This window comes from Podarcis erhardii (genome assembly GCF_964252035.2).
Source record: "Podarcis erhardii genome assembly, chromosome: 15".
NCBI lineage: Eukaryota > Metazoa > Chordata > Lepidosauria > Squamata > Lacertidae > Podarcis > Podarcis erhardii.
This window is the reverse complement of record NC_138505.1, coordinates 28023185-28050814: the sequence shown is the minus strand read 5'-3', so window position 1 is coordinate 28050814 and position 27630 is coordinate 28023185. Positions and strand designations below refer to the sequence as shown.

At 46.3% G+C, this 27630-nt stretch overlaps 1 protein-coding gene across 1 annotated transcript; it reads right to left on the bottom strand.

Moving 5' to 3' along the window:
- Positions 1–17338: 17338 nt before the first annotated feature.
- On the bottom strand, positions 17339–25505 carry LOC309330881 (E3 ubiquitin-protein ligase TRIM68-like). Its single transcript, XM_081842808.1, has 5 exons — positions 24884–25505; positions 23226–23627; positions 20044–20066; positions 19369–19469; positions 17339–18819 (listed from the first exon to the last, which is right to left on the bottom strand). Exons 1-5 carry the CDS (start codon positions 25217–25219, stop codon positions 18239–18241), a joined length of 1443 nt encoding a protein of 480 aa, XP_081698934.1. The 5' UTR covers positions 25220–25505; the 3' UTR covers positions 17339–18238.
- Between the last annotated feature and the right edge of the window lie 2125 nt (positions 25506–27630).

Below are 27630 nucleotides of genomic sequence, written 5' to 3'. Positions count from 1 at the left end.
AGTCTCCTTTAGAGAAGCAGGCTACTGAGAGCAAATCAGATTCTGAGCTGCCATCAACGTCACCTCCTGAGATGGTGTGACACCAGCATTGCCACCAACAGACCTCAGAACCTCAACCCCCTTGGGTAGGGCTCCCCTGGTCCTGGGACTCTGGCTGCTTGCTGCTCTAAGAGTAGTACATGACCTAATCTTGAAAAGGAAGGTGCAGGGAACGTGTTGCTTGTCAGATCAATGTCTCAGACTGAAGAAGGTAAGAAGATCATGCTCAGTCACACCAATGACCCATCTAGTCTAACTTCCTGTTCTCACAGTGGTCAGAACCAAACTTTGCATCTGATTCCCTTGTACACCTGTGTTCATTGTAACTGTGCCTTGCTTGGGCACCACTCTCATTTAAGAATTAAAGTCTTGGGCAGGAGTGTCAGCTTGCCCCCATGACCATTGGTGCACAGAGCCATAGGTGCCATGCAATGTGCCCTGGTGCCAAAATTTGAGAGTGCCTGGCCCCTGGGGAATTTTGTGGGTGATTAGGCACCCAGGGGCCCAGGGAGTTGGTACCTATGGTATTGGGAATCAACCTACAGGCAGTTTGATTTCTCCAACTGGTAGTGAGGACTAGGACAGGATTCAATAACTTGGTTCTCAAACTTAATCCATTCCAGGAGCCCTTTCGACTCCCAAAACCACCCGAAAACCAAGGCGTGGCTTCCAATTGGCTGGAGGAGCTTCCTGCACTCAAGCAGAAGCCATGTTGGACGTTTGGCTTCCAAAAAACGTTCACAAACTGGAACACTTGCTTCTGGATTTGCAGTGTCTGGGAGCCAATTTGTTTGGCAACTAAGCTGTTTCGGAACCAAGGTTTGACTGTATTGGCAAATTCAGGTTGCACAATAAAAGGTGGCTTGGAGTTCAGGTCCAACCAACCAACTTCCTCCAAACATCAGAATTTCATGCAATGAGGAAGTTGATGAGAAAATGCACTGGGAAATGTGTTATAACATGTTTTTGCAGCACAATATGATACAACCTTCCTGCAAACAAAATAGAATGAATGATCAATAAAAACTAGATATTGTTGAACCTCCCTGAAGAAATTGTGGAAGAACAGGTTGCCTGAAAAAAATCCCCAGCCTTCCACTACAGGAAAATCAAACAAACAGAGGTTCAAAATTTGTTCACGTGCACAGAGAGCAAAGGAGAGGAGGTTTTTGTCTCACTTCCTCATCTGAATGAAGCACCGTGTCACTGGCTCCCAGCCCACACACAACAATAATAAATAGCTTCATCTTCCAGAAGGGCCCCTGTGATGGTCAGGGACATTACATTCCCGGATCTAGAACCAGAGAAACGAGCTGGAACATCAGACGGTCTGACGCTGGTGTCATGGATAAGTGTCCAGGGTTTACTCTCGGGCTTTTTCTGTACCCACAAAGGGTAGTTGCTATCAGCAATGTTTCCACCGTTTAACCTGCAAGACATGGTGACCGTCCCACCTGGAGCCACAAATTCTGGGTCCTTCAAAGTCAGTATCTGCTGGATACTGGGACCTGGAAGGAAGCAAGGAAAAGAATCAGTAGGACAACAAATACTTTGTAAAGTGAAGAGTTTAGGACAGTTTATGCTTCTCTCTGCTTCATATCAGATTTGCTTCCCATCCACCCAATGAATCTCCCTCACCAATGATGGACACCAGGATTGTGAAGAGGAGCAAGCCCCAGGCCATTGTGAGGAAATCTACAGACTGAGTTTTTCTAAAGAGAAAAGAGATCCCATTGGCATCTGCCCACACTCTCTTAAATCCCCAGAGGTCAAGGGAGCAGCCCTTTCATGCAAATGGGTAGCTCCTTAACTACTGTGTCTGGATGCTGAAGGACTAGCTCAGAAAAAGCAGCAGCCCTCTGCTGGTCATGGTATCATGGTGCTGGGAATCTGAGAAGTAAGGATCTGGATTTGGAGAAAATTGCTATTATTATTATTATTATTATTATTATTATTATTATTATTATCATATCCCACCCATCTGGCTGGGTTTCCCCAGCCACTCTGGGCGGCTACCAACAGAACACTAAAAACAGAATAAAACTTCAAACATTAAAAGCTTCCTTAAACAGGGCTGCCTTCAGATGTCTTCTAAAAGTCAGATAGTTGTTTATTTCCTTGAAATCTGATGGGAGGGCACCACTACTGAAAAGGCCCTCTGCTTGGTCCCCTGTAACCTCACTTCTCGCAATGAGGGAACCACCAGGAGGCCCTCGGAGCTGGACCTCAGTGTCCGGGCTGAACAATGGGGGTGGAGACAATCCTTCAGGTATACTGGACCGAGGCCGTTTAGGGCTTTAAAAGTCAGCACCAACACTTTGAACTGTACTCGGAAACATACTGATAGCCTATGTAGGTCTTTCAGGACCAGCATAGTATGGTCTTGGCAGCCACTCCCAGTCACCAGTCTGGCTGCCGTATTCTTGATTAGCTGTAGTTTCTAGGTCACCTTCAAAGGTAGCCCCATGTACAGCGCATTACAGTAGTCCAAGCAGGAGATAATCAGAGCATGCACCACTCTGGCGAGACAGACTGTGGGTAGGTAGGGTCTCAGCCTGCATACCAGATGGAGCTAGTAGACAGCTGCCCTGGACATAGAATTGACCTGCGCCTCCATGGACAGCTGTGAGTCCAAAATCACTCCCAGGCTGCATACCTGGTCCTTCAGTGGCACAATTACCCCATTCAGGACCAGGGAGTCCTCCACACCTGCCTGCCCCTGTCCCCCCAAAACAGTACTTCTGTCTTGTCAAGATTCATCCTCAATCTGTTAGCTGCCATCCATCCTCCAACAGCCTCCAGAAACTCACACAGGACCTTCACTGCCTTAACTAGTTCTGATTTTTTAAAAAAGGTAGAGCAGAGATTCACAGATTCATTCCCCCCCCCCTTTTTTTTTCTTTTAAAGGACCTTCCTTGCATCCAGCCATATGTAGATTAGAATTCCTCATGATGGAATCTCCCATCCAGTCAAATAGGAATCCAAGTCAAAATGTTACCAGCTGCCACAGCCATTTTTGCCAATTCTCCCAACCTTCCACTTTCTGCATGACGCACCCACAGGGCTTCCCCAATCCAATTCTCCCCCCCCCCCCCCCCCGCAGTGTGAAAAGGCTCTGGTTCACAGCAGCAAATTCTGCTGTTCGTTTTCTGTCGTTGATTTAGGACTGCTCTAATTTAATCCTATAAACGTTATCTCTATGCCACCCCATGACTGAACCTCACTAGGCAGCGTGCATAAAAATTTCAAAAATACAAATATAAAAAATAAAGAGACACTTACAATATAATATAATACATTGCACAGCACGGTTTATGCAATAACTGAGCCGCAGAGAGAATTTTGAAGCAAACTGATACCTAGGACTCAGCAAGATGGGGAAAGAATAAGTGTTGCATATGCAATATAACATTCTGCTGCCAAATGGTGATGTGGAGCCCTGTTTTCCTCCACCTCTTCTCTCTGTTTAGATATACAACGCATTTATCTGAAATGCTTCCTTGATGTGTCTCCATCCAGCCAAAGTTGAAAGGGCGACAGTGACACCTAATGGGTGACCAGGGGTGATGGTTTAGGACCTTCCATTCCCTGATCTAGACCCAGAGAAATGGGCCGGAACAGCAGGCGGTCTGGTGCCAGCCGTGCACACAGGTTCAGAATGAGTGCTTGATAAATAGCAGGCTTCGCTGAACCTCCCTGCAGAAACAGTGCAAGGATGCATGCTCAGTAAACCCTTCACTATGCAAACAAACAGAGGCTACAGCAGGGAGTTCAGATTCTGTTGATGCACCAAGGGAGCAAAGGAGAAGTTTTTGTCTCACTTCCCCGTCTGAATGAAGCACTGTGCCACTGATTCGCAGTCCACACAGCACAGTAATAAGCAGCTTCATCTTCCAGAAGGGCCCCTGTGATGGTCAGGGTCATCACATTCCCCGATCGAGACCCAGAGAAACGGGCTGGAACGTCAGACGGTCGGGTGCTAGTGGTATAGATCAGTGTCCAGGGTTTACTCTCAGGTTTCTTCTGTACCCACAAAGGGTAGTTGCCATCACCAATGTTTCCACTGTCAAACCTGCAAGACATGGTAACCGTCCCACCTGGAGCCACAAATTCTGTGTCCTTCAAAGTCTGTAGCTGCTGGACACTGGGACCTGGAAGGAAGCAAGGCAGGGAACTGCTTAGCACATTTATCTACATCAAACATTTTGCTTCGTATCAGAATTTCCCCCCATCCACCCAATGAATCTCCCTCACCAATGATGGACACCAGGATTGTGAAGAGGAGCAAGCCCCAGGCCATTACGAGGAAATCTACGGATTGGGGTTTTTTGGGGGGAAAGAGAGATTCCATTGGCATCTGCCCCTTCTCTCTTAAATCCCCAGAGGTCAGGGGAGCAGCCCCTTCATGCAAATGTCTAGCTCCTTAACTACTGTGTCTAGCTCTTGAAGCACAGAACAAGCAGCAGCTATCTGTTGGTCATACTATCAGGGAGCTGAGAATCTGAGAAGTAAAGATCTAGATTTGGAGAAATCTTTTGCAGATTCAGTTTTCCTTCTTTTTCTTTTTCTTTTCTCTTAGAGGACCTTCCTTGCATAAAGGCATACTTAGATTAGAATCCCTCACAATGGAATCCACCATTTTTAGCCATTTCCCCCCAACCTTCCACTTTCTGCATGACACACATGCCTATAACATCCCTTCGCCTATAACATCTACCCCCACCGCCCTACCTCCCTAGCCCTTCAACGGTGGTGATCCCAAACCCCGGACTGGCCTCCCCCATGAAGGAATGATATCCCCTCACTAACATATCGTCTCTGGACCAGGTCTCCCGACTTGAAAAAGTAGATGAAAAATCAGCAGGAGAAGCATCCCCAATGGGTATAGCCCATCCAGTTTGGAGTAGGGAAAACCCCTGCTGCTCCTATCCTCTGGGTCGAATCATCTCCTTCCTTCTTTGAAAGGGGGGGGGTTCCATCGGCATCGTTACTCACAGTTTGCTCTATTTCCGAGCTAGGGATGACGGCATTAGCTTTCTGCCACTTGTCTGCTTTAGAGTATTTGTTAGTCCCAATTATGCTGTTTTGGCTCTTCCTACCTCTTTTTTTTCCTTTTGGCAGGCATTCCGATTCAGAGTTTTATCAGGTCAATCCAGGTCCTTTTTTTTTTTTTTAGTAGGCGAAAACTTGCAAATTAGACTACAATCAGTCTTCATTGGACCTCCATTGTCACGCTAAGTCGGGTTGAGCCATAAAACAATAAAACACTAAACCAATAAACTAAAAAACAAAAGTGGACGAAATGATAAGGCAACCATAAAGCAGTTAATAAAACAATTAGGATGAAAGAATGACTAAAACTACTTAAAAACCTAATTAAAGGCAGGAGGCTCTGACTAGGCTGCTGCTTCCGTCGCCATTTTGACTCAGCTTCTTCCACAAATTTTACCCTGGGCCTGTCTTCTTTCCTCTTTTCTCTATCCCGCTGGTTGGCATATCTCAGATCCTCCACATGGTCTTACCATTTGATTCCATCAACACCAGCAAATATGGTGGTTACAGCTCACAATAGTATTCTACCTGTCTTTTCTTAAGTAAAAAAGGGGCAATGGGAAGAGGACAACAGAGACACCTACCCACCATTAAACTTTTTACTTTTCTGATGGACAGCATTGAATGGTGTGGTTGTTGCTGTTAAAGGCAGAGACATGGGGCTGGGAGAAAGGTTAAAACTTTGCATTCTCTTCCATCTAGGAGGGAAGAATTTTTGGGGATTTTTAAATATTTTTTTAAAATCAGAAATCAGCAAACGTATCACGAAACAGTGTATTCTCAACAATGTATTGGGAATTATAGGGGGGAAACTACCTAAATTGTATAGAAATTTATTCATGTATGCAACTACAGCAGCTAGAATGTTACTTGCCCAAAAATGGCAAGAAGAAGTCCCAGCAAAGGAAGAATGGATACAAAAACTTATGGAATATGCAGAAATTGTGAAACTTACCAGAAGAATAAGAAATCAAGATAACAAACTTTTCATAAAAGACTGGAAATGGTTTATTGAATATTTACAGATAAATTGTAAACAGATAAAAACACCGGCCGGATTATTGTAATAACCTGCAGCTATATAAGAGTATATATTTAAAGAAGATACAGTAAATAAATGAATAAGTTAAGTTAATTTGGATACGCAGAAGATATTAAAAATAAATTTAAGGAACTGCAGAAAGAGGGGGGTGAACAGGAAAAAAGGGGGGGAATTAAATTATTTAAGGGACTAGAGAGGATTAAAAAGAAAGGGGAAATAAAGAAATAAAGAAATGTAACCAGACAATGAGAAGATTGTCCAAGTGCTCCATGTGATCCGATGCAAAACGGCCAAGAGGACGTCCCCACGTCTGGCCCTTCTATTTATAGCTTCTGACTCCTCCTCCGAATTGGTAACAATCAATATTCCCCAGCAACCCAATTAACCCTTAAGGCCAGGGTTGCTGATCAATTTTGCCTAGTCATGGCAGGGCGGCCTGTTCCCCAACCGCAACACGTGCTCTCTGTTAGGGAGAACACGCTTTGTAAAATGCTAAAACGATTGTAAAATCAGTGAATTGTATATATCTGAAAAGTATAAATGAAATTTTAAATCAAAGCAATGTATTCTCAATTGCCCGCATAGGCCTGATAGAACAGAAAAGTTTTCAGCAGACATTTAAAAGTTGAGACAGAAGTTGCCGGCTGAATCTCTGTTGGGAGAGCATTCCACAAGATTGGGCTGATGACACTAAAGGCTTGATTTCTTGCTGTCAAATGAGCCTTGCCAGCTTGGGGAATGACCAACATCACTTCTTCACATGCTCTCAATAATTGAGCTAGGATTTAAGAGTTCAGAAGTTTTCTGAGGAACCCTGGACCTACGCTGTTCAGCACTTTGTAAATTCATTTTTTGCAGCAGCAGCGGCTGCTGCTGCAAAAGCTTTCCTTTCAGCCAGGAAAGTAAAGCAAGCTGTCAAACTTCAAACAGCTCAATAATGAATGTTATTTGGCAAGCTCACAGCTTCCTCTTATCTCTCCGTTCAGCCGAGGATAAAGCGTTACATTCCAATTACAGTCATACCTCTGGTTACAAACACTGCGGGTTACGCACTTTCAGGTTGCGGACCATGCCGAACCTGGAAGTACCAGAACAAGTTACTTCTGGGTTTCGGCCCTCGCGCATGCGCAGAAACACAAAATAACATCATGCTCAGAAGCGCCGAATTGCGTCACACACATGCACAGACGCGGCACTTCAGGCTGCGAATGCTGTGGGTTGCGAACGTGCCTCCCGCACGGATCATGTTCGCAACCCGAGGTATGACTGTAAATTAAATTCAGTTCAGTATGAGGATGATAAAGGCTAGGGAAAGAGTCCGCTCTAAGTTACCTTCATAGACCTTTTGTACACTAGAGCTTCTCTCCCTCCCCCCCCCCTTTTTAATTTTTACTTTACACACACAATTCCATCTGATGTTATATTCCATCTCTGCGATCCATTTTTCACCATCTTCACCTGTATGTCTGTTATGTACTAAGTTGAATAGGATCCAAAAGGCAGCAGTCTGATTGGTCCTAGAACAATAGTATTCAGAACGCAGCAGTATGATTGGTCCGCAGGAGCCACCCAATCCAGCTCCAGGTGGAAGTGAATCCACAACCTGATTGGTCTACAGGAGAATCCCAGAATTAGCCAATCATGTGCGGCCCATTGTGTAAATAATGTATATAAAGCAGATATTTGGGGGGGACTTGCACTCCGCACTACTATGAATATTCTGATTTCTTTCCGCAGGGCCTGTAAGACAGAGTTGTTCTGCCTGGCCTTGGGCTTGGAGCCAACTTGATTCCCTCCCCCTCTTTCTTTTTTCTTTTCCTTTCTCCTCCTGCGATGAGGCTACATTTTAATATTTCAATATTTTAATGTTGTATTTTAATTTTGTTTTTAAGTTGTATTCATTCAACTTATTTTTATTATTGCTTGTTAGGCACCCTGAGCCAGCCTTGGCTGGGGAGGGCGGGGTATAAATAAAAAATATTATTATTATTATTATTATTATTATTATTATGAGCTGAATAAAGAGCATGAAATCCACACTCGACTCCAAGTATATTTCAATGTCCATAACTTAAACTAGCCTCTCAAGAGAGGGTTGCCCAGTGCTTTGTAAATTAATACAAGGATCCTGAACGTGGCTTTTGGTAGCAAGTGGGCAGCACCTGCTGAAGTTTGGCATGAATTGTCCCACGAGCCCTTAAGAGAACAAGGTCAGCTCTTACGTCTACCAGCTGCAAGCAATACCAAGTAGAGCTAATCACCTAAAGGAAGGTTTTTGTCTCACTTCCTCATCAGCTTGTACCATTGTGTGCGTGCTGCTGTCTCCAGCTTGACAGTAATAGTGAGCTTCATCTTCTGCTTGGACGTTGGAGATGGTTAAGGTGACAGAATTGGCTGAGGTGTCATAAGAACCAGAGAATCGCTCTGGGATCCCCGACACTCTCTGTTCATCCTTGTATATTAGCAGTATTGGAGCGCTGTTGGGTTTTTGTTGGTACCAGTGATTCCAGCTGCTTCCTATACCCCCACTGCTTCTGGTACAAGAGATCCCAACTGTTTCTCCCACGGAGGCAGAGACGAAGGGCGGCTGAGTCATCGTGAACTGCGCCTCACAACCTGGAACCAAAAACGGTAGCAAAAAAAATTAAGTGGAAATGGAGGATCAGAAAGTGAATACCCTGGCATCAATAGGGGCGGGGAGGAGAAACTAGGGGAATATATTTAATAAAACATGTTTAAGTCCTCCCTCCTACCCCAGCAACAGCATGCGAGAAATAGGAAGAGTTTCAAGAGCCGAGCCATAGTGAGGAATTCACAGCTTCCTGGGACAAAGGGGTTTCTAGCTGGAGGAATTAGGCAATCCCCTTTTCAATGCAAGAAGCGTCCCTGCATGCAAATATCCTTGAAGCTCATTGGCTGCTCCAGGCAGCTGGTTTCCTTCTGTGTCAATAAAAGGATGTCGCTAAGCTCTTTGCAGAACTTTAAAAGGATCATTTATGTCCAGGAACGACCCAATGGCACAACGTTGGCTCCCTCTGGTTTAGGCCACGATGCCGGCTCGCTAATTTGCCCGGTTGCTCTTTAAATACGCTGAATGGAATTTGAAGGACATCGTGGCAAACAGCCTGCTCGTAGGTGTACCGTCTTATCTATCAAAATAAATAAATAAATATCTGTAATAATGATGATGATAATAATAATAATAATAATAATAATAATAATAATAATGCCAGTAAAAGATCAACAGATTCTAGTTTGTTAAAGGGGGGGGGAATCATATTGGAAAGGACTGCCTAACAAGTACAATACAGTGGTACCTCAGGTTAAGTACTTAATTCATTCCGGATGTCCGTTCTTAACCTGAAACTGTTCTTAACCTGAAGCACCACTTTAGCTATTGGGGCCTCCCACTGCTGCCGCACGATTTCTGATCTCATCCTGAAACAAAGTTCTTAACCTGAGGTACTATTTCTAGGTTAGTGGAGTCTGTAACTGGAAGCGTATGTAACCTGAGGTACCACTGTATTAGAAAGAAAGCACGGTATAATGGGCTAGTCCTATTCCAAGTGGATCTATTAAATACACATGGCTTCCTTAGGTTCATCCATTTCAGTGGGTTTACTCTGAGTAGGACTAAGTTCACAGAGTTTAAAGCACTCACATTTGATTTATTTTTCAGTTATATTTGTAGTTTTGAAAATAAAATAGGAAAGTCATAATATGAATGGATAAATTATAATTTTGCTGCCCATTCTCTAATGCTTGTAAATTTTCTCCTGAGTCCTGACAGCCTGTGAAGTTTCCCTCAAGATTTCATTCACCGCAAGAGGACCTTAGGCTAATGAAGGCAGTTTAGGAGAGTATTTGTCTCGCTTCCCTACATGCATGGACCACTGTGACATACTGGCCAGGGATATTAATGGTGCAGTAATAATCAGCCTCGTCTTCTGCCATGGCTCCTGTGATGGTCAGGGACATGGTGTTCCCTGACATAGACCCAGAGAAATGGCCTGCGATGCCTGGTGCTCTTCTGCTGGTCTGGTCAATCAACAGCCGTGGAGAATTCCCCAGTTTCTGCTGGACCCAGAGAGGGTAGTTGCCATCAGTGATGGTTCCACCACTGAAGCTGCAGGAAAAGGTGACCGTATCTCCTGCAGACACAACCTCTGAGGGATTCAGGGAGCTGCTGCTGGGCACTGGGACCTGGAAGGGAAAGCCACTTCTGCCTTAAGGAGGAGGTGGGGTTGTGGGCTTCACGGCCCCTCCACGCACGTCACCCCCTAGCCGGCCAATCGGCTGGTTTGGGGGCGTGGTCTGCCCTATATAGGCAGGACGCGGCCGGAGATCTCCCTCTTTGCTGACCGCCAGCTGGCACGCCCCCTATTGGTGACCCCGGGGGAGTTCCTAGTTGATGTGCATCAGCAGGACTCCCCCTACTGTTGGTTAACCCTTCCCGGACTTCAAGCGGACGGGCTGAAGCCGGATATAGTCGGTTAGGACCAATGCCTAAGCCAATACCGCTCATCACCTGTAACCAATAAAGTTGTGGTCTTATTTAGCCTATTAACCTTAATAATTGTGTCGTGTGTCTTTATTTCCCCGGGTGGGGGGACAGGAACTCGCCACTCAATTCCCATCATCCCCATAGGCGCCGACTCCATGGGGCCTGAGGGGGCCCGAGCCCCCTCAAAAATTCGTTTTGGGGGGGCTCCGCCCCCCCAATAATTTAAGAAAATTATTAGTTATATTATGCTTTGTAAAATCACAAAATTATGTTGGTATTTTTTATTTTCCTTGTTTGACGATAGTTACCTTTTAAAATACATTCAGTAATGAGTTAAAAAAAGCCACTCCCGATCTAGAGAGGGGGTGGGGTTGCGGGCTCTCGACCCATCAACAATCTCGCGGGGCTGGCGTCAGCCCCGCGAGAAGCGGGGATTCCCCCTAGCTCATTAATATTCACCGCCCACGGCGGCAGCCAATCAGCTGCCACAAAGGGCGGGCCCTCACAGGTTCACTTAAGGTCGGGGCAGCCCGGGGCTCACCCCTTTCTTTCCCCCAGCAGCAGCGGTTTGGAGGTCTTGGGCCCCCCCAATATTTTTTATAAGTCGGTATGGGCCCCCGCCCCCCCAATATTTTTTATAAGTCGGCGCCCCTGATCATCCCTGACCACTGGTCTTGCCAACTAAGGATGATGGGAGTTGCAGTCCAAAAACAGCTGGAGACCCAACGATGGGAGACACTGAGGTAGATGCTAACAGCTGGAGTTGAAAGAGTATCCTTCTGTAGTCAAAAATCTCTACTTCAGTGCATTAAACGTGCAACAATTTTAGGTCCAAGCCCCTTTCTCCTCTCCACTCCTCTTGTTCCTGCACCTCTCTTTCGGGCCCAGAGAGTTGTTGTTCCAGTTCTACATATGACAGCATCACGGTGCAACATGTTTTCATGCCACACTGCACAATAATAATCCCCTTCGTCGCCCTCCTCAATGCTGGAGACAGTTAGCTTTGCAGTGCTGCCATATGTCTCTCCAGAAAAACGCTCAGGGATACCTGTGGCTCTTTCTCTGGACTTGTAGATTAATAACTGGGGAGCCTTCCCTTCTCTCTGAAGGTACCAGGATGGGTGGACTCTGCTGATAAACTCCACGCCTTGCAGAGTGCAGGACAGGGTTGTTGACCCTCTGAGGTCCACGGAGACGGGACCATTTGTCTGAGTCAACGCAGCCTGGGAACTGAGACCTGGGAAGAATAAGATGGAAACCAAACCATTGCATCACTCACCTCTCAAACTTGCCAGTGTCAACAAAGGACATGCATCCCATGATTTTATTGGAACTGATAAAGACAGGGTTTTGGGGAACAGTACTGTCACACACTTACTGTCTCTGGAGATTGAGGTACCATGCTGAGCGATGAAGCTATCGCAGAAATGGGAAAGCAGCTCAAAGCAACGTCAACAGCTGCTTAATAGGGGAACCCTCCTGATCAAACCTAATCCCTATTTCTCACCGTTGCAAAAAGCCGAGAAGACAAGGAGGAGAAGGTTCAGTCCCATGGTGGAGATGACAGACTAGTAGTTCTGCTGACCAAGAGCCTCATGCTCTTCTCCTTTAAACCCACCCAAGGCCTGAGGAAGGTCTTCCTTATGCAAATCTACATTTCTGCTCCCTTCTAGGGTCCAGTCTTTGAAAGGAAGAAACATGTAGGATTCCTGGCGTGGGTGGGTGGGTGGGTGGGTGGGTGTGGATGTTTTTGCATGCATATATAGATAAAGCCCCTGTCTCAAGGGTGGGGGAACTGTGGAGCTCCAGGTGTTGTTGAACAACTCCCAACCCCCCTGATCATTGGTAGCGCCAGCTGGGGCTGATGGGAGTTGGAGCCCAGGAGCATCTTGGGAGACACAGCGTTGCTCATCCATGCTTGATTATTTCCGTGGCTGCATCATAGATGAGGATAAATGGAGGATACTTCTGCCGCAATTGTAGTGGGGTATGTCCTTTATGCAGCAAGATGGCAGCACCAAGGTGGGGATTCTGATATCCCAGCATTTAACGGCTTTCCCTCTACAGTGGTACCTCAGGTTACAGACGCTTCAGGTTACAGACTCCACTAATCCAGAAATAGTACCTCAGGTTAAGAATTTTGCTTCAGGATGAGAACAGAAATCGTGCTCTGGCAACACGGCAGCAGCGGGAGGCCCCATTAGCTAAAGTGGTGCTTCAGGTTAAGAACAGTTTCAGGTTAAGAACGGACCTCCGAAACGAATTAAGTACTTAACCTGAGGTACCACTGTATAGTGTTTGCTCTGCCTCTCCAGCAGGGATTAACTCACCGATGGTCTTCTCTGAATCCCTTCCTGACCCTCGAAGTGTCCCTGTTTTCCAGGGACAGTCCGGGATTTACAGAAGCCATCCCAGTTTCTGATTTGATCCTGGAATTCCCCGCTTAAGACGTCCCTGTTCCAAGTTTAGAGCAGCCATTCCTTCCTTGATTAACTCAGTCAGTAAAAGGACAACCTGCTTTCTAAAACCTTCCTCCTGGCTGGTTTGCACAATGTCGGTTACTCTGAGGATTCATCCTGATTACTTTGTGTGCCTGCGTGCACAGGTACAACTGAAAGCTGTATGTAAAGCACAGCTGTTACAAAGGGGCTCCTTCCATGCTGTTTCGGAAAAGAGTTTTTCTTGCCATCCATTCTACCATAGGGCCATCTCATGGTGAGAATTCTAAGTGCAAAGCTGATGGGAGTTTTCAGGTTGAGTAAGCTGAAGGCCCTTTCAGAGCAGCAGAATTTCCCTTGGGAGGTGATGGGCATAACAGGTGCAGGAAGAAATATCTGATCGCGGTTTCCAGGTGTCTGCGAACGACAGTTTGTTTTTTTTATTAAAAAAGGCTAGATATTGTGTTTATTTCATAGAATCATAGAACTGTATAGCTGGAAGGGACCTCAAGGATCATCTAGTCCAACCCCCTGAAATGCAGCTAAAGCATCCATGACAGATGGCCATCTGCTTAAAAACCTCCAAGGAAGGAGAGTCCACAGCCTCCTGAGGGAGATAGTTCCACTCTTTGATCACACTGATGTCTCACCCCATAAGAATTCTCAAAGTGAATTTACAGTCTTCACTTTGACCCTGTTGGAGTCAGGCAGGTTTTCTAAGTTTCTCATTTTTCCATTCTTAAATTGAGTTCTCCACTTTTCTGCAGTTTTGTTTTTTGGAAAGTCATGAAAATTTGCCAGTAATTTAACTTGAATTTCTCCTAATGCACACCTCTTTTTTTTGATTCAGCACTGACCAGTGGCATAGCATGGGTTGTCAGCACCCGGGCCAAGGCAAGTAATTTGCGCCCCCTAACCCGTGGATTTGCGCCCCCTAACGCTACCCCGGAGATGTTGTGCCCGGTGCGGCTGGCCCCCCCTGCACCCCCCACGCTACGCCACTGGCACTGACTAATGTACATGTTTTTGCTAGTGCATGGATAGGCAAACTAAGGCCCAGGGGCCGAATCTGGCCCAATCGCCTTCTAAATCCGGCCCACGGATGGTCCAGGAATCAGTGTGTTTTTACATGAGTAGAATATGTCTCTGTTTTATTCTCATAACAACCCTGTGAGGTTGGGCCAGTCTCTGTCTAGGGGGACGCGGGTGGTGCTGTGGGTTAAACCACAGAGCCTAGGACTTGCTGATCAGAAGGTTGGCAGTTCGAATCCCCATGACGGGGTGAGCTCCCGTTGCTCGGTCCCTGCTCCTGCCAACCTAGCAGTTCGAAAGCATGTCATCTGCAAGTAGATAAATAGGTACCGTTCCGGCGGGAAGGTAAGCAGCATTTCCGTGTGCTGCTCTGGTTTGCCAGAAGCGGCTTAGTCACGCTGGCCACATGACCCGGAAGCTGTCTGAGGACAAACGCCGGCTCCCTCAGCCCATAGAGCGAGATGAGCGTGCAACCCCAGAGTTGGTCACGACTGGACCTAATGGTCAGGGGTCCCTTTACCTTTTTACTCCACTTAGTGTCCTAGGGGGACTGGAACCCTGATTTCCAAGATCCTAGTCCGAGCCCTAACCACCAAACCACACTGGCTCACTGCATTTTGTACTTCTGCAAACCTTTAGATTCCTCCTCCCCACCACCAAGCCTCCAAGGAGCTCCTCCTTCTCTGTAGATGGTGACATTTAGCTACCTGAGGATCTGAAATCAGAGAGAAGGGATTTGCTATTGGTCTGTACAGGTGGGAACTGAAACGCGATCGTGGTTTGCAGGGTTTTCGTCCGCTGCCCAAACTACAAAAATAGAATCTAGAGACTGACAAGTGTCTTCATGCAAATCCATCTGCTGGATTGACTTCCTTATCAGCTGGGTCTATAGCCTATTCCCCAAGGGGATGGGATGGAGTTTTGGTCCTGGTTCTCCCTTAAGCCAAAGCACTGTGGTACTCTCCCCCTGCCGATGTCAGGCAGTAATAGATGCCGTCATCCTCTGCCTGGACCCCAGAGATAGTGAGGTAGCAAGTGCTGCTTTGGGCATCTTTGAAAGCAGAAAAGCGATCAGGGACCCCCGAGGCTTTATGTTGGTTCGATTCATCTTTGTAATACAAAACGCGTTTGGGAGAGCCCTGATACTTCCGCTGGAGCCAGACGATGATGTGGCTCGCGATGCTTGTGATGCTGTCGCCAGACAGGGTGCAGGGGAGCTGAGTGACATTTCCTAGGGGTGCCAGCATAGAGCTAGGCTGGTTCAGCATCACTTCTGCATTGCCTGTGGTTTGAAGACACAAACACAACACAGAGACATTAGCAGGTCATTTTTAAAGCAGAACAGCAGGTACACAGCATGCTGGTGACCCCTTGGGTGAGCCTGTGAACTTTGAGTCTTTCATTCCCTAACCCTGAGGTGGGTCACGTCGCTGTCCACAGAGATGCACCTTTCTACAAACATCAGAGGTTGGATCCATGTTAAGTTAGCTGAACATAAGCCCCACTGAAATCTATTTGATTTGTAGCCCACCCTCCCTCTCAAAGGGCGGCAAACACACAAGCAATAAAACATGTTAACGTAATTCCAGGACAGATGTGGACTGGGAAAGATCTCCACCCAAAAGCCCTGTTGGAAGAGGGAGGTCTTCCGCAGGCACCAAAAAGGCAACAGAGGTGGCACCTGTCTAATATTTAATGAGAGGGAATTCCAAAGGCAGGTGCCACCACACTAAAGGCCCTGTTCCCATGTTACATGCAGCAGACCTCCTGATAAGATGGTATCTGCAGAGGTCCTCTCCTGCAGAGTGCAGAAATCGATGGGATAAGTTCAACTTAATTTCCACTGATTTCAATGGAAAGGTTTGGCTCCAGCCCGATATCTCCATCTGAGTAGCAAGGAGGGGATTGCAGAGATTGTCCCCTATCCAACCACAGATCCAATTTGCAGTCCTTATCCGTGTGTAATTCTCCATGTGGCAAGACAATAACACCTAAGTCTCTGCCAAGGCGTCTAGAACTGAATCTGTAGAGTCCAAGAGACTGCCAGTACCTGCTAAGAAAAGACCCAGAAACCATAGAGCTGGTGGTGCTAACAGAACCATGGTCTAGCAACATTTACAGAGCAACCAGCCTTTTCAACCCTAGTACAGCTCCCAGCCCCACTGAAATCTTTAAGCACATTTAAGTGGTAGAATTTCAGAGGTGGAGCAGAGGCAAAGTCTGGAGGCAAATGAGTCCCTCAGGCTGTGGGCATACAAATGTTTGCTTCCTAGCCAGAGACATAAGAAGCTGCCTTATTCTGAGTCAGACCACTGGTCCAACTAGCTCAGGAGTGTCTATACCGAGTGGTAGTGGTTTTCTAGGTTTTCAGACAGGGAGTCCTTCCAGAGCCTACATGAAAATGCTAGGAATTGAACCTGCGGCCTTCTACATGCAGAACAGATGCTGTACCAATGAACTACACCAATTATTTGATTGAAATAGGGACGTCCTGTTCCATAATAATAATAATAATAGTTTAATTTGTATCTCGTTGATCTGACTGGGTTGTCCCAGCAGTGTACAAATTTTCTGAAATTAAAAATATAAGAGAGGCACGGCGAGACTGGCATGGATAGCCATAGGAAGCTGCTTTCTATCCATTAGAGTTCTTTTTTAAAAAAAAAAATGTGTTTGGTAGAGAAACTGTGCTGTGATAGAGGTCAAAGAGGCAGACCGAAGGTAATCCATTTGATAGTCCCTTTCCAATGGATTCCTCCAACATCCTGTATGGGAAATGCATCCGGAAGACAAAATGTATCGAGCAGTTAATAGTCTGACACAGAGCCCTTCCTGCCCCTGTTCCTTCCCCCTTCCTCTCTCTCGAATGTTTTGAGAACAGTTTTAAATGTTTTGGGAACATTGGGAGGAGGTGAAGAGCCCCCCCCCCAGCTGCCATCAATTTGGGAGGGTAGTACTGGGTACCTTCTCTCATGTTTGACATGTTCTGAGAAAGTGAGGCATTGGGAGGGGGTGACTAATGGATGATCTGCATGCAGCCAGTCTTGAAAGCTGCACAGGTTTGTCTATAAATGAGGCGTTCCCAAAGTAAAGGAAGGATTGAACTCTGATTAATAAGAATACACACAGAGGCTTGATCCAGCAAGACTCTGGGAAGGGTGCGTATAATAATCTCTCTCCCTCTACCCCTCGTTTTATTCACAAAATAACTTTTTACAGAGCGTTCAGATTTCTTCTGAGCATTTCAACAAACCCCACGTGGGGACAAAGTTAAACTACAAAAACTAGTTCAGCATGCATACTTTTGGGGTAAATGAATGAAAACTACAAAAGAGTGCATTCAGCAACCCCGGAGGTCATAAACAATCAATACACATGATAAGAAGGATGGCCAGGAGGACAGTGGTCATTATCACCTTTATGTGAGACCTGTTTCCTGACCCTAAGATTAACATCCTAAGATTAACATATCAGAAAAGCTACATCAAAGAAACTGTCCACTGTCTTTGATGACCCAGGATGCCTGCCTGGAGAAGACTGGCAGTGTACGTGACTGGTCAAGCAAGAGAAATGAACAGTAGAGGAAATGGCCAGAGATACAGAGGGTTGTGGGATTTGATCAGAAATTAGAGTCAATGTCTCAAACCCAGTCAACACAATGCATTCATCATGGACACAATGGCTTGATGCATATTTTATAATTCCTCATAGTAATCCCACCTGACCCCACACTCTGGATATTTGCACTCCTACCTCTAAAATCTGATGGTTTGGGCAGAATTTCTCTGAAGCTCGTGCACGGACCGATCAGCCGCAGGGCTGTGTCAACTGAGGCTACCTGGAGGGGGGGGGGGCATTGCTTCACTGCTTCTTAAGGGCTTCCAATTGACAGATTGAAGTGCTTGCTTGGTATGTATACAGCGCTTGCTGTTTTGGAATAAAACCTTTAATCTTCTCACTCACTTGTGTATTCTGTATTGCTTCTGAATTTTAAAAGAACCGCCTTGCCTTTGGCTAAACACATCCCAACTCTTGGCCCGCAGATAAAAGATTCAGTGATGCATGTTCAGGAACCAGTAGTCATTCATGAGAACCATTTGGCCCATTGCCGCAGAGATGTGGCTTTCTCCTCAAGAGCATTTCAGGGTGACACCACGTTCTACCCGCAAATAGGGAATGACCATCTCCCTATTAAAAAAGGCTGAGCAGAATTTGAAGATTTCCAAATTTGAAGGTTTGTCCGAATCAACATCGAAAAATTCCACAACTCCCTTTTCATAATCCAGGGACACCTTGATCTTCCTGGGAAGACGTTTCAGTCTCAACATGGTCCACTTGGGAGAAGTAAAAGCCCAGAGGCAACAGGAGGGAAGAGAGTCACTCAATGAGCCATGGCCAAAATTCCTCTCCTTTCCCACAGCCCAGATCCCACAATAAGGACTAAGGCTGCTCTTCGCATTCCTCTGGAAAGATTCTCGTACAACCCCCACAGCCCACTCAGCCTCTTCCTCCTCAACCTCCATTCCCACCTCCACCTCCCACCAATGTTTTCCTGAAACAAATCTCTCGCAGCCCAGGACACAGGGATCAAAGTGAAACCTCTCAAGGCTCGTGGGCACGTCCTGCTTTCCATCTCCCCATCTCACGCTTTTCAGGTCATCAGACACAATGAGGTATGGATATGCTGTGCTTGGATCCAGAATTATACTTCCTGCAGGACAGAGGGAAAGTGGAGATTTGATGAACGTAAAAACAAGCCCAGCTCGATCTAATCAGAGACCTATCTTACAGGTGCAGAACTGAGACCCAAGGTGCTCTTGAACTGGTCCTCAAGGTTCTCTCTAGGCCATGCCTCCTCCCCAAACCACACCCCCAGAAGGCGCTCCTGTTGACTTTTTTTAAGGAGGGTTAGCTGCAAAACAAATACGCCCGCCGATCGCATAAAACCAATCGTCAAGGATGCAAGCGCCACCCGCCGGGGGGGGCGGGGGCTCCAGGCTGATCGCCAGGTGTATCTGCATGATCAGCAGGCGGATTTTCACAACAACAATCACACCAATCACGAAAATCCACCCACCGGGAGTGCGAGCGCCACCATGCCAATCCACCTGGGGGGTGGGTTTTGTCACACACACCCTAGGCATGACACCCAGGACGGACCGCACCCCCCACACACACACACACCCCTTGCCATGCCCCTGAGCACTAGTAAGTCTCTGAGTTCAACGTATTTTCCCGCCCCCTTGTTTGCCCCCAATACCTTCCCATTTTTCCGTAATGTTGATCAGAGAATTTTTTTTCAGTGAGCAACTGTTGGGGTGATTAACCAACTCATGCCCCACTTCCTCCTCATCTTTGGACCTGGAAGGGAAGATGGACAGCTTTCAGTACTGAACAATCCCCTTGCCCTCCCATACAAATGTGTAGTAAGAACAGAAGAAGAGCAGATTCTGTGGGGGAATTAATATATGAATCCCTGTCGACTCACATGTGTGGGTGAACAACAAAAGAACTGACTAGGTGCCTAGATTCAAAACACAGGGCTAGCACACAGAAAGCCCTCGGGTTAAGAACTTTGCTTCAGGATGAGAACATAAATTGTGCTCTGGCGGCGCAGCAGCAGTAGGAGGCCCCATTAGCTAAAGTGGTGCTTCAGGTTAAGAACAGTTTCAGGTTAAGAACGGTCCTCCGGGAAAAAATTAAGTACTTAACCCGAGGTACCACTGTATATGTAAAAGGTTGTAAGGGTAAATCAATGTTGTCAAGGTTAAAAGGGTATTAGGGAAAGATTTCCCACCCTTGCTTTAAATGTTGATTATACATGGCAGAATTTTTGTCACACTTGAAAGAACATGTTGTTTTCAATGAAACAGAATCTGTTCTGTAGTTGTGTGTGTGTGTGTGTGTTTGTATGTGACAAGAAATAGTTACATACCTGTTCAAGTTCTTTTTGATCCCCTGAAAGAGACAAGAAGATAAATGAGGTCTCAGCTGCAGGGACAGAACATACAATGAGTTTGTCCTGGTGAGGGTTTTGTTTTGTTTTGTCCCTTCCTTGTATGGTGATACAAGTGAATTTTTTTCTCAGGCTCAGGAAAGAACCACAAAATTATTCTCTGGCTCAGATGAAAATCCTGGATGTGTGACGCTTCTGCTAGCCAGGGAACATGGGAATTCTCCTAAACTCCACATTATGAGCTAAGCAGTGAATGATTCACCAGCCTTGAGGGATCTTCTCTTCTTTATTCCCTAGGTCCTGGGGCAAGTGCGGGGACATGCAGGCCCACGGGCCAAATGCAGTCCTCTGGGAAGCTCTATTTGGCCCCCGGACATATCCTCGACTACCCTTCTCCTGTCCTAGGGTGTGTCCTTTTTGTGGAATATTTTATTGGTTTTATAATAAAATGACATCGATCACCTCCAACAAAACCTGTGCAGAGTTATGTGAACACTTCAGTCGCAAAATATAAGGAAAATTGAATCATTGAATGCATCCTCAAAGGTTCACCAATCTGTGACAGATTCTCTGTAAGTAAACACGAGCAGTTGGAGGTCTGTCATTAACATCACTTTTATTTACATGGCTGATATATAGGAACCGTACTTTGTCCATCCTGTTAAGTTTGGCCTCTAACAACCCTTCTGTGTTGCATTAAATGCTTGAAAAGAGACAGATCCCAAAGTCTCCCTTGCCACCCCATCAGGGCTTTCTAGTGGGAGGGAATCTGTAAACAGGCAGTGGTAAACTGCAGGTTTAAAGGTAAAGGTAAGGGACCCCTGGACAGTTAAGTCCAGTCAAAGGCCGAGGGAGCCGGCGTTTGTCCACAGACAGCTTTCTGGGTCATGTGGCCAGCAGGACTAAACTACTTCTGGCACAAGAGAACACTGTGATGGAAACCAGAGAGCCCGGAAACACCTTTTACCTTCCCACCACAGTGGTACCTATTTATCTACTTGCACTGGCGTGCTTCCGAACTGCTAGGTTGGCAAGAGCTGGGACAGAGCAACAGGAGCTCACTCCGTCGTGGGGATTCGAACTGCCAACCTTCTGATCAGCAAGCCCAAGAGGCTCAGTGGTTTAGACCACAGCGCCACCCGCATCCCTATTGGTAAACCTCAGGGTCTTTATGTATAAGAGGAGTCCACATCAGTATCTGGTGACAGAAGGGCCACAGCAGGTTCCTCATCGCTTTTGTGGTATATATCTTCGTCTTGAATCTCACCTTGTCAGGTAAAACGGGGAATATGCAGGAGAGATGATTTTGAGGAGCTATGGAAGGTATTTGTAGAATATTTACTGTTAAAATGGAAAAGGGTCAAACCATCCCAAGAGGTGTTCAAATTTTGGGAGGTTGCATAGTTACACTGGAATGGTCTAGGGTGGGGTGTACATTTTTATTTTATTTCTTATTTTTTTAAAAAAATAAAAAAACCTGGTTTGTACAGTCAAACCTTGGTTCCCGAACACCTCCATTATCATATGTTTTGGCTCCTGAATGCCGAAAACACAGATGTAACTGCTCTGGTTTTTGAACAATTTTCAGAAGCTGAACGGCTTCCGGAGAGTTTTTATATTTTTTCTCCATTGACTTTGCCTACAGCCATTTGAACCTTGGTTGTCGAACATTTTGAAGAAGAATTAGAATTAGAATTAGAATTAGAATTAGAATTAGAAGAAGAAGAAGAAGAAGAAGAAGAAGAAGAAGAAGAAGAAGAAGAAGAGTTTGGATTTGATATCCCGCCTTTCACTCCTCTTCAGGAGCCTCAAAGCGGCTAACATTCTCCTTTCCCTTCCTCCCCCACAACAAACACTTTGTGAGGTGAGTGGGGCTGAGAGACTTCAGAGAAGTGTGACTGGCCTAAGGTCACCCAGCAGCTGCAGGTGGAGGAGCGGAGATGCAAACCCGGTTCCCCAGATTACGAGACTACCGCTCTTAACCACTACACCACACTGGCTCTCTGTTTGGAAGTTGAACGGTCTTCTGAAATGGATTACATTGAACAACTGAGGTTTGACTGTACCACTTCAGACTAAAAGCGGGTGGGGGGGTGAATCTCACCTTGTCATGTCCCTGCTGGGGGAGCCCTACACCAAGTTCTGAATCAGGCTCCATCTGGGGGCAGGGAGTTGGGGTCCTCAGACAAGACTAAGTAGGGGCTGTTCACAACCAAGGTTAGTCCTCTGACACTGAAGCCAAATGGGTCCTGAGCCCTAGAGAAAGACAGTGCCCAATACAATCCCAGCCCATTCCCATCAGTGGTCAGCTACTGGCAAGGACTCCTCAGGAGTAAAAACCTCCTCTCAAGGAGACGTCCGGAGAGAAGAGACTTGATAGGAGTCAGCTGAGGTTCAGGTATGGGTCTAGGTAAAGGTAAAGGGACCCCTGACCATTAGGTCCAGTCGTGGCCGACTCTGGGGTTGCGCCGCTCATCTCGCTTTATTGGCCGAGGGAGCCGGCGTACAGCTTCCAGGTCATGTGCCCAGCAGGACTAAGCCGCTTCTGGCGAACCAGAGCAGAGCACGGAAACGCCGTTTACCTTCCCGCCAGAGCGGTACCTATTTATTTACTTGCACTTTGACGTGCTTTCGAACTGCTAGGTTGGCAGGAGCTGGGACCGAGCAATGGGAGCTCACCCTGTCACGGGGATTCGAACTGCCAACCTTCTGATCGGCAAGTCCTAGGCTCTGTGGTTTAACCCGCAGCGCCACCTTTTGGTATGGGTCTAGCAGCTCCTAATTATGTCAGGTGATCCTACCCACTTGTCAATCTTGAGCCATGGGGGTTGGGCAGGGGATACCGGCTACAACACAGGATTCAACCCCCTTCCTATCACCATTAGAGTGGCAAAGATTTCTATGGAACCTGGAGTGCAAAAAAATTTAAAGGACAAATATCTAAACTGGTGGGTGGAATGGACAGAACTGCTCTCCATACAGGAAATTTTTTGGAACTCATTTCCCCCTAATACAACATAATTTTGCATTTTATTTTCACCAATAAATGCACTGCATTTCCCCCTCATTCTGTAACCTATTTTGTTTTTGGTCGGAGATCTGCATTGCATAACATCTGGAGGACACAATGTTGTTTGGGGCTTATCTAGACAAGTTCCTACCTGTTCAATATGCTCCAGGAGAACCACTGAGTGCTGGCTGTGCTGTGGCGAATGTTCACACTTGGAACATAGCAATTCTCTGTCTTCTTTGCAGAACAGTAGAAGTTTTTCCTTGTGTCTGTCACACAATGCTCCTTTGCAGCGTTTGCAGTTTTCTACAATGCTGGTCAGCAGCCAGTTTGGCCGGTAATTCCCTTTCTGGATCTTGGTTCGGCAGATAGGACATTCCGGTGGACCGATTTCCTTCCATATCTCACAGTTATGGTTGATGCAGGCCTTACAAAAGTTATGGCCACAATCCAGAGTCACAAGGTCTGTTAAATAGTCTATGCAAATAGGGCACTTAATGTCTTCTTCCATAACTACAAGCAGTGTGGACGTCCCTTTCGGTATCATGGTTCCCTTAAAAATATTTTTAAAAATCAGGTGTTTCTTAGCAAAGTTCTTGATTTAGAAGTACAACTCCATCCACTCCTTCGTTTTCCTCCCCCCCCCCCAACATGGAAATGTAACAGCTGAGTTCTTCTACACAACCAGAGTAATTAACCAGAAAGATACAATACCACCTGTTAAGTTGTGGGTGAACATATCAGACGGCACAGTGATTCTTCAAACAGCTCTTGTTTATTCATAGGCCAGAACAGACCTGAACTGAAGGGTTCAGCCAGCCTGCTTATATACAGCTCCACTACAACGCAACAGTAGCCATTTTCTGTAAGTATCCAATCGCTGAACGTCACTTTCAATCCCTTGTTTGCATATGTGGACCTGAGTGAAAACTATCTACAGTATCCCCCCTGCTGGCCCAGGATGAGAACTTCAGTACATAACACCACCGATGAGGCTTTGGAAGCCAAGGTGTCACTTGTGATATCTAGAAGTAGGGATGAATGAATCTGTGCATTCTGGTGTTTTTCATTCCCCCACCACCACCACCACCAATCTTATGTTCAATTTGTCACAATTCTGCACCACTTTGCCAATTTATTAAATAAATAAAAAGGAGCAGCTCATGAAAATTCACCAGCATTTTACAGCTGTTTTCCCCCAATATACATACTTTTGTATGCAATTTCCTCTACTATGCATCGCAGCCCAGTAGGAGCCAGTTGCAAATCATAGCACAGACACTCAGTGAGGAGGCTGTCCTTCTCCAATCCCTTCTCCCAATTAACCTCCGTCTCCAGGGCCTGCCCCAATGACATCAACAGGGGGCTCCCTTAGGTCTCAGGTCTGGGCCTTGAAATTTCAGGGTCTGAGATGCTCCTGACCTAGCAGCCCTAGTTGATTTGGTGACAACAATTTCCCAAGTCCATCAGTAGGGGAGGGTCTCATTTATAACATTGTACAGTGTCACTCTGTGTTCCTAAAAGACCAAGCTAAAGTGTGGGCCCATGGCGGGTTAATTATGAGCAAGCAGAGGGTAGCATATGCTTTATTCTGTTTTCAGCTTATTGCAGATTTTAATTACTTTTTGAATGTTTTAAGTGCTGTTTAACTGCTTTTATCGATAACTTTATTGTTTTATTATTTTTGTAAACTGCTTTCTGGTTTGTATGCATAAATTTTGTGGAAGAGATACATGTGAATCAATTGAACTTTTTTAAAAAGCAAACAAACCAAATTCATTTCCCTCCCTCCCCTCCCTAGTTTCCTACCTTTTTCTTTCGAACCATTCGATCATCACCCTCACAGGATTCCAGGAGTTCCTCCGGCTTATCACACCTTCCTGTTTTGCTTTTCGCCTCTTCTTCTTTAGATTTCGTGGATTCCCCTGCATGCCTTGCTAGCTCATGGTTCCGCCTGTAGCTGCCTTCTTTAAAAGGTTTTCCGCACTGAGGGCAAGAACCTGCTCCATCAGAGTCGCTCCAATACTGGATGAGGCAAGCGTAGCAGAAACTGTGTCCACAGTCAGTAATCACTGGGTGCAAGAAAGGTTGGTGGCAAACGGGGCAAGTCATTTCTTCCTGGCCAAGAGTGCCTCCAGCAGCCATGTTTCCTTCAAAAACAGCCTGAAGCCTGCAGCCTGAAGTAAACACTGGAATAGAATTTCCGGCAGGACGCTATGGTGGGAGTGCCTCTCCAAGTTGTAATTTATAGCATGTCAACAACTGCAAACATATGCTGCGATAAAGAGGGTGTGTGGAGACCTGGTTGAAGAAAAGAGAACAACCAGATGCAGACAAATTTTACTCATCTGTTCCAGATTCAGAGGCCCTGGAATGCATTTAATGATACTTTTTAATTTTGAATGATGTATGCTTTTTATAACTGTATATGTTGTTTTGAGAAATAAATATTGTACAGTGGTATCTCAGGTTACATACGCTTCAGGTTACATACGCTTCAGGTTACATACGCTTCAGGTTACAGACTCCGCTAACCCAGAAATAGTGCTTCAGGTTAAGAACTTTGCTTCAGGATGAGAACCGAAATCGTGCTCTGGCAGCGCGGCAGCAGCAGGAGGCCCCTTTAGCTAAAGTGGTGCTTCAGGTGAAGAACAGTTTCAGGTTAAGAACGGACCTCTGGAACGAATTAAGTACTTAACCTGAGGTACCACTGTAGTGAGCAATGACTGGTTGGCATGCCTCTGTCCAGGGAAACAATGGAGGGGTGCACCTTTGGGAGTGAAGTCAAACTGTTGCAAGGTTGCAATGTCTGCTATGGCTACAGAATACAGGAGAGACATGTTTTGCTACAGCTGAGGCAGAAGAAGGTGGCCGGTTGTCATCCAATGAATGAATGTAAATACAGTGGTACCTCGGTTTTCGAATGTACAGTGGTACCTCAGGGTTTCTGCTAAAAAATCTCCCCTTTCATGTTGATGGAGTAAGACCGATAAAGCGTGTCCTCCCTCAAAGAGGGCACGTGTTGCAGTGAGACCTGGAGACTGACCTCTTGGTTGTGGGTTGGTATATTGGATAGCCACAACACCCACTTGGTAGGTCCCTCGTTGCTGGGCCAATGGGGTGCAGTTTAAACGGATCGAGGGACCTATATATACCTATGCACGTTACCCAGAGCTTCCTCTTTTGGTTCGTGCATAAAAACACCCCCACCTCTCCCTACTTTTAGGGCATTTTGTGATTGACCTTGCTATGCCGTCGTGTGTCGTCTGTCATTGGCAGGAATTTTCCCCACTTGGCTGATTAGCTGTTGCCATTTGGGTTTCACCTGCCGCATAGCAAATCGTCACAACTTGTAAGGTTGCAGATAGGCACTGGTTCATGTGATAGAGGTGGGAGAATGATCTCGCCATCCCTATGTGAAGGGTATTCCGTTAAAGGAATCCAGGGACTCAACTTGGTTTGGTCAACCCCCGAGAGGGGGTTGTGCCTGTGCCTGAGTCTAGGGGAGCATCTGGGGAGTGAACATAGTCTGTTCCCGGGTTTTTCACCTACCTCATGTGTTCACCCTTGGCTGACCTATGGTAGTGCCCTGGGTCAGCGCTGCCTGCAAGGGTGCAAAGGGTAGCTTACAGCATATATAAAAACATAATAAAACATCAAGTATTAAAAAACAGAGTACCGTATTTTTCCCTCTATAACACGCAGATTTTTTCTCCTAAAAAGTAAGGGGAAATGTCTGTGCGTGTTATTGAGCGAATGTGTGGTCCCTGGAGCTGACAGGCAAAAATCAGGCAAATATCAAATCGTCAGGAGAAGGGAAGCCTTGAAAAGAGGAAGCTGCTGCTTTCCTGCATTCTGCCTCAGGGTCTTACTGCTCACCCACTTCTGTTTCCTTACTGTGTTTGCTCAAACGGAACAAAGAGCAGAGAAAACCCCTCCCCTCCAGGCAAGCAGAGGCGAAAGCAGAGCGTCCTTCCTTCTAATTCCTCTCCGTGTGTCTAGGGACTCGCAGGCAACATGCAGGTGGGGGGGGGAGAGAGAGAGCTGGCTGGCTTTGGTGGGTGGGTGTGGGAACTTTTGCCTTCCTTTCCTCCCTCTGGTAAAACCCCTCTCCTGCATTCTTAGCCAGCTGCTTCTCCGCACACCCCTCTCGGTGCTCCTTGTCCCTTCTATGTTTTCCCTTCCCTCCCCACTTAAAACGTGGTTCCAATCACGGATCCACATGGATCCTCAGGATCTTTGCATTGAGTCACCCCAAATTCATCATCAGATCACATAGCAATGATCTGATGCAAAAACAGGGCTGCAATGGTGCAAAAATGTGGTTACAAAGCATGGATCCACATGGATCCTCGGGACCTTTGCATTGAGTCACCCCAAATTCACCATCAGATCACATAGCAATGATCTGATGCAAAAACAGGGCTGCAATGGTGCAAAAACGTGGTTACAAAGCATGGATCCACATGGATCCTCAGGATCTTTGCATTGGGCTACCCCAAACTCACCGTCAAATCACATGTCTGTGGCCACAGCATGAAGCACAAAAATGATAC